This window comes from Aspergillus melleus (genome assembly GCF_016097325.1).
Source record: "Aspergillus melleus strain CBS 546.65 chromosome Unknown contig2, whole genome shotgun sequence".
NCBI lineage: Eukaryota > Fungi > Ascomycota > Eurotiomycetes > Eurotiales > Aspergillaceae > Aspergillus > Aspergillus melleus.
The window spans coordinates 4,175,389-4,186,016 of record NW_025763371.1 but is presented as its reverse complement, the minus strand read 5'-3'; the positions used below and the strand labels follow the sequence as shown (position 1 = coordinate 4,186,016).

General features: G+C 48.3%; 5 protein-coding genes across 5 annotated transcripts; 4 read left to right on the top strand and 1 right to left on the bottom strand.

Moving 5' to 3' along the window:
• Window positions 1-495: 495 nt before the first annotated feature.
• On the top strand, window positions 496-1,981 carry LDX57_004257 (fungal specific transcription factor domain-containing protein; the record flags this gene model as incomplete). Its single annotated transcript, XM_046085917.1, has 3 exons — window positions 496-1,298; window positions 1,352-1,782; window positions 1,839-1,981. 3 exons carry the CDS (start codon window positions 496-498, stop codon window positions 1,979-1,981), a joined length of 1,377 nt encoding a protein of 458 aa, XP_045941880.1.
• Window positions 1,982-3,322: 1,341 nt separating this feature from the next.
• On the top strand, window positions 3,323-4,648 carry LDX57_004256 (MFS transporter; the record flags this gene model as incomplete). Its single annotated transcript, XM_046085916.1, has 1 exon — window positions 3,323-4,648. The coding sequence occupies one exon, from the start codon at window positions 3,323-3,325 to the stop codon at window positions 4,646-4,648; it is 1,326 nt and encodes a 441-aa protein (XP_045941879.1).
• A 683-nt stretch (window positions 4,649-5,331) lies between these two features.
• Window positions 5,332-5,742, top strand: LDX57_004255 (uncharacterized protein; the record flags this gene model as incomplete). Its single annotated transcript, XM_046085915.1, has 1 exon — window positions 5,332-5,742. One exon carries the CDS (start codon window positions 5,332-5,334, stop codon window positions 5,740-5,742), a length of 411 nt encoding a protein of 136 aa, XP_045941878.1.
• Window positions 5,743-6,774: 1,032 nt separating this feature from the next.
• LDX57_004254 (uncharacterized protein) lies at window positions 6,775-7,131 on the top strand (the record flags this gene model as incomplete). Its single annotated transcript, XM_046085914.1, has 1 exon — window positions 6,775-7,131. One exon carries the CDS (start codon window positions 6,775-6,777, stop codon window positions 7,129-7,131), a length of 357 nt encoding a protein of 118 aa, XP_045941877.1.
• Window positions 7,132-7,552: 421 nt separating this feature from the next.
• On the bottom strand, window positions 7,553-8,880 carry LDX57_004253 (ankyrin repeat domain-containing protein). The gene is made up of 2 exons (XM_046085913.1): window positions 8,270-8,880; window positions 7,553-8,208 (listed from the first exon to the last, which is right to left on the bottom strand). The coding sequence occupies exons 1-2, from the start codon at window positions 8,808-8,810 to the stop codon at window positions 7,865-7,867; spliced, it is 885 nt and encodes a 294-aa protein (XP_045941876.1). The 5' UTR covers window positions 8,811-8,880; the 3' UTR covers window positions 7,553-7,864.
• Window positions 8,881-10,628: the final 1,748 nt, after the last annotated feature.

Sequence of the window (10,628 nt, the reverse complement as noted above, 5' to 3'; positions counted from 1 at the left end):
AATGGAGCTCCTATTTTAACGACAGACTTGGAACCAGCATCACTAAAAGATCCAGATCACACGACGATACTCCATCAAGAGCAACTACAACAGAGCGTGCTTACATTGCAAGATGCCGGCAATGCTGGAACGATTGATCATGATCATAGAAACCAACAAAATGAACAGCCCGGCTTCCTTACTGTGCCGACCGAGGAAGAAAAAGCTGCATTTTACGGAGCCACTAGTCTTCATCATGATCCTTTGAAAGAAAAGCCTATACACCTGAAGCCTTTCTCAGAAGAACAAAAGCAATTTCTGACGGACATCTCCCGCGATCGACTCATGGCATATGCCGCAAAAAAGCGGCAAGAGGAGATCGTGCTCTACAACTCTCCCAGCATCTTAAGAAACGTTGACTTCGATGGAATCTCGCCTGAGATGGCAATGCATCTATTGGATTTACATTGGAACAGACAACACTTGTCTTACCTTCAAACCTATCGACCCGCGATCATGGACAGCCTTTTTAACGGCGGGCCGTATGTCAACAAGCTACTCTTGAACGCCATATATTTCTCGATCTTTCCATACAGCGACAGAGATTCTTTACGCGCGGACCCTGAACATCCACAGTCCTTGGGGATGAAATTCTATAATCGGTTCAAAAGCCTGGTTGTTGACTACATCGATCAGCCAAGTATTGCAACAGCCGTGGCCTTCCTTACATGTGGATCTAGCCTAGTACCACATGGAAAGCAAAGCGCTGCCTGGGTGTTCTGTGGTATCGGGTATAGAATGATCATGGACCTTGGGTACCATTTGGAAGATCCCTATCCTGATACCGAATCTGGGGTCAGATTGGCAGCGATTGAGATTGAACTCCGCAGAAGGCTTTACTGGGGAGCCTTTGTCACGGACAAATTCCAGTCACTCTTTCAAGGCCGACCGCCCATGCTACACTCTTCTTTCTCTCGGATCTCGCACGAGTATCTAGACACGTATGAGGAATTGGAACTTTGGAGTCCGTACAGGGATCCGCTTGTCCAGAACCCTGACACCAGCGCTCCAGGATACATGCCTCGGCCATCATATGCACTGACCACTTTTGAAGCTTTACGAAAATTGTGTGAAATAACATGCCAGATTATTGATGGCTTCTATTCTATCAACAGCCCTGGGATGTCCCGAGAAAGCCTCCTACAAGCAAGAAATGGAGTAAGGGACCAGCTCCGTGACTGGAAGGATAGCCTTCCTCAACACCTTCAGTTCGAACCATCGATCGACCCGACTCCTCCACCACATCAAATCACGCCACAGTAAGTGACATACAAGTCAGCCATGTCCGTTCTCTAATTTCCTTTGAATCTAGCACAACATACTGGGCTCTAATAATCCTTGTGGAACAAGCATTCCTGAAACCAGACCACTTCCAATTCAAACTTGCGCCAGCCTCCGAGCTCGAGTCAAAGAAAGTGTGTATTGAAGCTGCTCTCAAGATATGGGGCCTTGTACAAGCCTATAAGAACGCTTTTACTCTCCGACGGGCCCAATACGGCATTTCGTACGCTACCTACTGCGCCGTTCTCGTCCTTCTACACCACACGGACCAGAGCTCTGGTGAATATGCGGATTGTATTCGTTTCTTCTGGTCCGCGCTGCTTGAGTACCAACGTGGCTGTAGCTTCGGTCTGAAGAAGCCGTTAAAAATCCTACGATCTCTAATACACCGCCTCAATGGGATGACCTCAGGAGGGTCGGATCAAAGTGATGCGGGTATCACAGCTGCTCTTGACCTAAATTGTATGACATATGATTCCCTGAATGTGTGCAGACAGCTACTAATTTCAAATCTACAGATACGGGACCTGACTTTCAGTCAATGCTAGAGCCGCTCGCTAGAGCAGAAGCAGATGCCTGGGTCAATTCATGGTTGAATACTGCCCCCGAAGAGGGTTGCTTGGCGAATGAGACTATCTTCGGTCTTTTCATGACGGAGTAATCGTCAATGGACAGGGATTCGGAAGAATAAAAATTCATTGGATGAATCTGGGTCGCGCCCCAACTCCTTTGCCTGTCCCGGATATGCGGGCATGCATGTCCGACCGACTATCTCCGAGCTCCGGGTCTATAACCGCGATGTCCTTCACAATGGACAAAATCCATCAGATGAATGGGCTCGTCGGATTTTCGCATATGCATCCATTTCTGGCCTCTTGGACAAAAGCAGAGTAGGCACCATTTACCGGTATAGTCTCCAAAACTCAGTACTCTGAGTCCCCCAAGGCCAACGATAGATCCCGGGAGTGCCTCTACGCGCCCCTGTCATGGCGTCCCTGATTTTCCGCAGCGCATAAGCCAAAATACTGCCTCTGCTCTTGCTATCAGTCGTAAACTCTATCATTACTCCGGTCGCATCAGGGTGGTATTCGTCTCCCTCGTAAATGCTCACGTTTTGGTCGTAATAGAGTGGTCTGTACGCCGCTTGGATCTCGTCTTTCTCTTCCAGACCCCACCTGGCTGGGAGTCGAACAAGGACATAGACTCTTCTTTGGTGTGGAGTGTAAGGTCTTTGTCGCGGTGAAGGAGGAGGAGCCCGAGGCCAGTTTGACTCAGGGTCCGGCCGCCTCCTCACTCTACGTCTGTCGCGCATGATGCAGCAATCTTGGAAATGGCTTAGAATTGCTATTGTACTGTCCAAAGATATTGAATAGACCTGGTGAGTCGGGGCAGAAGACATGGTTGGTAGGGTTTAAACAAAGACTTTATAACTATGAATGGGACATTATGGGTTGGAAGTTGTCTCTAGGTCTTGAAGGGAATTCCCTCAGTCTTGTTATAAGGGGTATTTCACATTAGCAGTATGTTACTATTTGGAAGCCCTCAATTCTGGATTACTCCAGAAACTGTTGCCTTGTGAGTACGAAAATACAAGTTGGTTTGTTTGTCGGTATGTCTAGTGTTCAATTTCTACTGAGGGCTAATTGATAGAAGGATTAACTGCATTGACCTTTACTGAGTAGAGCCGCTGGTTACCTAATTAGAACCTTTTTCTTGAATCTTATTTCTTGTGTTTTCTTTTCCTAATGCAGATGAATTTGACACGCTTTGGCAGGTGTTTTCGGTAGTCTTCCGGTTTCCGAATGTTCGGAACTATATGTCCGTAGTAACAACCAAGGCAGCAACACTCTTAGTATGCAGGATTTTCACCTCCAAGTTACACTGTTTGCCAAGTGAACATGAACTAAATTCTTAATCGTCCCTTGAGGTGACTTAAAAGTTGGTCTGTCTAGCCCTGTGCGCACCAAACAACAGGTAAATGCCTGAGAATGAGGGCGACGCCATGGCGGATCAAAAACACCCACGAGATTGGTCGACAGCGCGAAAAACGATTACAACCATCATCATATGCGCTATTGGATTCACCACGACCGTTGGCGCCTCTATATACTCTCCTGGTCATGAGCAAGTACAAACAGAGTTCAACGTATCCACCACCGTATCCTTACTGCCATTATCCGCGTACTCTTTAGGCCTTGCATTTGGTCCGATGATCTCCTCGCCACTGTCGGAAGCCTTCGGTCGCCGATTAGTGTATCTGATTACACTTCCACTATTCGATATCTTCATGGTGGGAGTAGGCTTGTCGAAAAATATTGTTTCGCTCATCATCTGTCGATTTTTCGCGGGCTTGTTCGCTGCTCCTGGGGTCTCGGTTGCGGCGGCCACAATTGCGGACTATACAGCCCCTTCGGAACGAGCTATACCACTCTGCACATACTACTCAATTCCATTCACTGGCAGCGCAGTTGGTCCGTTGATCGGAGGTTACGTGGTTGATGCGAAGGGCTGGCGATGGACAGCATGGGTCGTTCTTATGATGGCGGCAGTGCTTCATACGCCAATACTATTCCTCCGAGAGTCTCAAACATCTCTCAGCAAAGGCAGATCGGAGGGCCAGATATGGGGCTCAGCAAAGCATGTCGTTACAACAACCGTGATAAGACCTCTACATATGCTTGTCACCGAGCCCCTCGTGACTTCTATTTGTCTATACACTGGATTCCAGTTCGCGCTGCTATACACTTTCGTTGTCGCAAGCCCCTGGGTCTTCCGTACCGTTTACGCCTTCTCGCCACAGTCTCAAGGACTCTCGTTTCTCGGAATGATCACAGGATGTCTCATGGCGCCTTCGTTCCTCATAACCGTCGATCGGTTCATACAGAGAAAACGACGTTCCAATCCCCAAGTACCCTCCACCCCCGAGGACCGTCTCTACGCAGCCCTATACGGCAGCCTCGTCCTCCCGACAGGCCTCTTCTGGTTCGCCTGGACCGCCCAACTACCCATACACTGGATCAGTCCAATATGTGCCCAGGGTCTGACCCTACTCGGCAGCATACTCATCTACGTCCCCTGTAACTTCTACATGATAGACGTGTACGGGTCCAAATTCGGCGCGTCAGCTAGCGGCGCGTCGTCGCTTACCCGGTATACATTCTCCGCTGCTTTTCCACTCTTCGTGACGCAGATGTACGAGGCGCTGGGGGTGGGATGGGCGACGAGCTTGTTGGGTTTTCTTGCGTTGGCGATGGCGCCGATCCCGTGGCTGCTGTATCGCGCGGGGCCGGGGTTTAGGGCTAGGAGTGCGTATGAACATGGGAGTTGATGGGGTTTACTGGGTATTAGCCAATATGAAGGCTTCTTTGGGTAGTTGAAGATGAGCCAGGTGGTGCTGTGTGTCTTGGGTGTTGGGGGATTTGGATAAATGAATGCTTTACATTGCGGATATGGGGCTTAAACGTTACATTTGTGGTAAATAGAGACCAACATCTTATTTTACTCATTTAGAACACTGGTATTGTCATTCGGGCTAACACTTAACCGTCGGGGATTGAGGTAATTATCAATTTGTCGGATCAGTATTGATTGTCAGTAACACCTGATGTACAAACTCTGCATACAAGTCACCATATCTCATTATTCCGTCCTCCAACATGCGCGGAACTTCTCAGCCACAATGACTTTCTTGAGATAGAGTCCGCGACAGCAACATGTAACGGGTTCAACCAGGAACTCAATGGAACAATGAGGTGATAGCATACTCCGACGTGAAAATCCCGCCTTACCCCGGATGACGAACAATAACGTAAGAGAGCTCCTTTCGAGACCTAATGGGGACTTCCATGCAATGAGTTCTCGCTAGGTATATAGCCTATCATCGAATCCCACACAAACCATCTCTTTCTCCTACCACCCAGCATCGCTCAATAGCTATTCGTCTGCGCTACAATCCTCAAACAAAGAAACAAGCCACATTCTTCAGACCAAAATCTTAAAACAAGTGACACTATGGTCGACTACCGCTACAATGGAGGAGGCCGATCAGGCCGCCAAGCTCGTCGACCTCCGGAAAATTATCAGAGGGCTCAGCAGAGCACGCCGTACAAGTACTACATTCATGTGGGACTCAACGTCCAAGGCCTCCAAGAGAGAGACGAACTTCGGGAGGCGTATAGTGCGCTCTCGTACGATGAAGATGTCACCATCTGCACCTCGTCAAGGGCTGTACCCCGCGGTAAAGGAGTACTCATCGAAATCTATATCGCTGATCAGCCGAGTATCAGGAATGTCAAAAACTTTGCCCTGCAGAAACTCCGCGATGGCATGGCGGGGAGGCGGGGAGGTCGCGATGGGGTCAGACGTTGGCCTCGAGGCACCGAGTCTAGAGAGTTCTGGAGACTGTATCCTAACTCTAGATGATCAGACAAACACCAGGCCATATGCCTAAAAAGCCAGAGTTCTACAGCAACTAGCTACATATTGATGTGTTTCCTTTCCTATCCATGATACTTTACTCATAATTACCACTGTAGAGCTTCAATGAATCTCCCTTAGACTCACCAGCTGTGGCCTGAATGTTCGAGTGTATAGCTATGCAAGCGCTTAATGCAGCTGAATCAACAATATGCCCCTCCGCAAATCTCTAAAACAACCCAAAGCGCGAAAAATGTTATGAAACTGGCGCCGTGCCAAACCAGCGTGTAATCCAACCGCAACCCTCTCTCCAGAAATCCGAAGGCCGCATTTTTTGCGTCCTCTAGTCATCTCCGACTTCATCTATATTATAGCTGGTTCCTTGCTTACTTGGACATAGTGAATCTGAAATTAGAAACTCAACTTGAACATATGAAACACACTACCTCAGCGGTGGTTAACTTGCAATACGCTGCCTGGTTTTCAGCGGCACTATGAAATATTAAGTGCCACGAATCCCCCCATAACACCCAAATACTCTCAACTAAATCACGATGATATCTAGCACCACATAAGCCTGTCACATTACCGTCACCCTGTACCTCGAGCTCTCTACAATAATAATATCCACTTAAACTGTGTGCGTCGCCGCCGTTTGATGCCATCGGTTGCAGTCAGATCTTCGAACATCGCAAGGATAGACATCTACCCTAGACTATACTACTACATAACTCCTATAGGCCCTTTGCTCTGCATGAAATCCATGGGAAAAGATTCTGTGTTAAAGGAATATCTCGCGTAAATGCTAATATGATATTTGAGAAGTGTCCCACTCCCGTTTCGCGATGTTGCTATATAAAGGCCCTTAAACTCCGTACACTTCCTTACAATGACCCATCTATCCAAAGCTTGCGTATCGACAAACCCACCCCAGTAACGGCGACCATAGGTGCCAGTCTGGTCAACTCCCATACGCAACCTTTCAAGATCCCGACACCTCAATCTCTCAACACTTTATCGCGCAATAATTCAAAGAATATGTGGTTCTGGAGCAAGAACAAGCGTCAGAGCACCGGGGGCTGGAGCAACAAGACCCCGTGCTACGGTTACGATGTCTTCGTGCACACTCCAGACCCGAACCTGACCCCTCAACAGAGACTAACTTACTTCCTTGAGAAAGTCAAGGAAGGAAGAGCAGAGATTTATAAGACCAAGCACAGTCATATTCTTGATGATCGGCGAGGTTTGTACATCTATGTCACCCATAAAAGTCGGAAGTTCGAAGATGTCCTCGAGACCGTGCTGTCTTTCCTGGAGTCTATAAACCGTGACCCGGAGGTGGACTCTTGTGGATTGATTCGGCGCTGTCCTCGTCCTCACGGGGTGATTGATTGAGATGACTGCTTGATTGATCTCTTGTAGACGGCTTTGTCTCTTTTTCGATGGGGTAAGCCATCGATGACGCTCTCCTCGGCTGCGTGTAGAGTGGGCACGATGCTCAGAATGCCCGAGATCTGAACTTACCGGCCGCGTCCCGCAGCAGGTCGGAGGAGGGTTTGTATTTTTAGGTGAGGGTGCTTGGAGAAGCAGAAAAAGGGAAGAGGAAAATAAAGATGGGCTCAAATTGCCGCTACTTAGGTGAGTCAGGTAGGTGATGCTCATTCGAGATGAAATAACAAATTAGATTGAAATACAGAAAGAGTTGCAAAGCTCCGTCTTCTCCGATGATACAAGTGTAGTTTATTTCTTTTTCAAAACCTAAGAGTATTCCGGATTTATAAACAGATAAACAGATACTACGATGTGGAATCCATTCTTAAGATCGAAGTTTTATCAAGAGAATTAATTGCAGCCGATCAACAAGATCCCATAGTATGCAGTATCCGAGGCTAATATCCTTTGTGATAGGACTGACTGAACCCCTAAATGACCGTTACTTTAGAAGAGCACTTATCTACATTCCACAAATGAAATCAAGGGAACTTCCAAAAAGGCAAATGCTACAATTTTCGACTACTTGCTAAGTATACACACATATAAACATCGTAGATCGCTAACCTAACAGTCATTCCAACATAACATCCGCATAAGCTCGGCTTGAAACTCTATACTCCACAATCCTCACTAACTATGCCTGCCGTAAAAGTCCCGCAAGTCGTGCATGGCCGTTACTCTCGGCCAAATCCACAGCAGACCGACCTAAATCATCCCGATGGCTCACATCAGCACCGTGCTTGACAAGAAGGCGAACAATGGGTTCGTGACCAGACTCCGCTGCTGCCAGCAAAGCTGAAGTGTTCGTCCGGTTGATCTCAGTCGATTCGTCTTCGAGGTCGTCCGCGTCTGCGCCGTTTTCAATCAAGAAAGCCACCGCGTCCAGCCTGCCTAGGCCAGCTGCCGAGGTTAGAGCACCGGAACCTTTCACCCACGCGCCCCGGTCAACCAGGAAGCGAATGCGCTTCATGACGGTTTCTAGTGACTTATTAATACCCTCCTCTACTTATGTCTTCTTTCCGGGGAGAAATATACTCACCATCATCATCATCGCACCTCACCGCCGCCCGCACAGGACTCTGATCCGGAAACTCCGCATTGATATCCGCACCATGTGCCAACAAAAACTCAATATAGTTCAGGTGACCATGCAGCAAAGCAACTTTAATCTGACTACCACCCAGCACCCGACCATTTGGTGCTTTGAGAACCGCCTTCGTAAAACAGGTCGGATCGCGACAGTAAAAGGCCTCTGCTAACGGAATCGAACCGTGTCGTGCTGCTGCTTTCAACGCCGCCCATGGGATCTCCGCGCCGGCGCCGTCACTCGCAAGATACGTGTCCCATAAATAGGCGAATATTTCCACTTGATCGGCCTCTGCGGCGGCAATTGCCAGTTGCGTGAGCTTCTCATTACAGGGTGCGTCGGTGCATGATCCCTGTTGAGGTTGGGACGTGTGGGCGCAGTACGCCGTTCGTCCTTCTGGCGGGAGAAGGGGGAAGTCGTTTTCTAGGAAGTCGCGGATCCCGTCGAGATTACCTTCTGAGCACCACGTCGTGAGCTCTGACGGGGACGGCATGGTGGAAAAGTTTGAAGTTTTCTTTTTAGTTTTTGGTTTTAGTTAGCTCGTCTAGATTCCTGGTATTGGCACAGGCACAGAGACAACAGGAAGAAGCCCCTCGATGACGTGACGTCATAAAATTGCATGATTTTCCTGCCCTTGATTGGCTTATCATCTGCCGTGCCGAGCACCAATCATTTCTGAAGTTGATTCGCTGCACCCCACATATACTACCCAATCATACTGCAATCTGGGCTCCACTCGCAACGGCGGCTGTGCAGGCTGCAGATTGATGCCTGGGGCATCGAAAGGTTGCTTTTACAGTTTACACACCGTACTCTTTCGTCTGTCCTCTGAACTAAAGGATCGTCTAGATGGCTGGGAACCGATAAGCCTCGGGACTGCTCTGTCTTCGAAAAACTTTGCTGGAGAAAAAAATTTTTTATTGTTTTCTTCTTCCCCGCAGAGAACACCAAATCGCCTGGTGATCCTTGTATATCTATACAGGGTCCGGATGAAGTGAGAACATCCTTCATTCAGCTGACATTAGGCAAAAAACACGAATTTTGCTCCTATTGATGATACTGTATATACCAGAAAAAGATCAGGGTCGCTACAATATTAGGAAAATTCAATTGACACGTCACATGTCTGTTCAACCACCCCTCCAATATGCAAAACATCTAGCGACAGTAGGCTTTTCCGCAAGCGTCTACCGACATAATCTAGTTCTCTAATCACCTTGATAACCAAATTCCGCATTGGATCTACAGAGTACCAGCATGATGCTCCTATTCTCCCGCACGTGTCTCACTTTGTGCCGCAGAAGTCACTGTCTGCTTGACCGCGCTGGAAATATATTTCAACATCATGAACAACCTTTCTGGAGAAATTACATCATAGCGGGGTCTACGCCTTAACTTTCACACGCCTCAGTGAGGCAAGGGATTGAAAAAAGTATAACGGGAGACACTTCTACCTGGTTTTGCTTCTGGAGTAGTTTTGATTGAGTGATCAAATTGTTGATTGGAAGAATTGCGGACTGGAGAGAGCAAAAGACGGCAGAGTGAAAAGACGCCAAAAAGGCTGCCCGCCCGCAAGGTGATCACGGGACCCACTTTGTTTTTCCTTTGCGCCCGAAAATCTTTTCCGCTTTGTTTTTGTTTTTTCTCTGCGAACATGGAGGGTCTGCCTGCCACTTGGAGATATGCTGATCAGCATACACCACACAGTGCATCCTGGATGCAAATCAACGTTTGGGATCCTTTAACTCTATGTGCTGGACACAATCATTTCATTATGGTGGTTATGACGCCAGGTCAGTCAGTTGCAATCGGATCTGAACGCGTATTCTCTCGGTGAATATGTGGCAGCCACCAGAGCACAGACATTGATCGGGCCAAAAACACAGGAAAACAAACAAACAGAGGGAGGCGAAGGTACTCCGTACTCCGTAGGTATCTACAAACTGTACTATGTACTGTACACTAGACTAGACTGATACGCTGGGAGTAGCACCAAGCCCAGGCTACCACATCCAGCAAAAGAAAAACAAACCGCTTTTCGGGGCTGATCCGTCCGCCGCGCCAACATGCATTGGATGCAAGGCTGATAGGAAGATTTTTTGATCGCGCGCCCCTCCTGGTCTCCTCGTCAAGACGAACCCACGAAGCGGTGAACAGGGTGGATCGAGGCAACTCCACATAAGCTACCTGGCAGCAGCAACCAGCGCCGTCGCCCCCCAATCAGCGCCCGCCCTGCATATTAGTCCGCATAGTATACTTCTGTTCAAAGTGTTCATGGCCGCGAGTAGATTGTTTAGCTCGCACTTGGGCC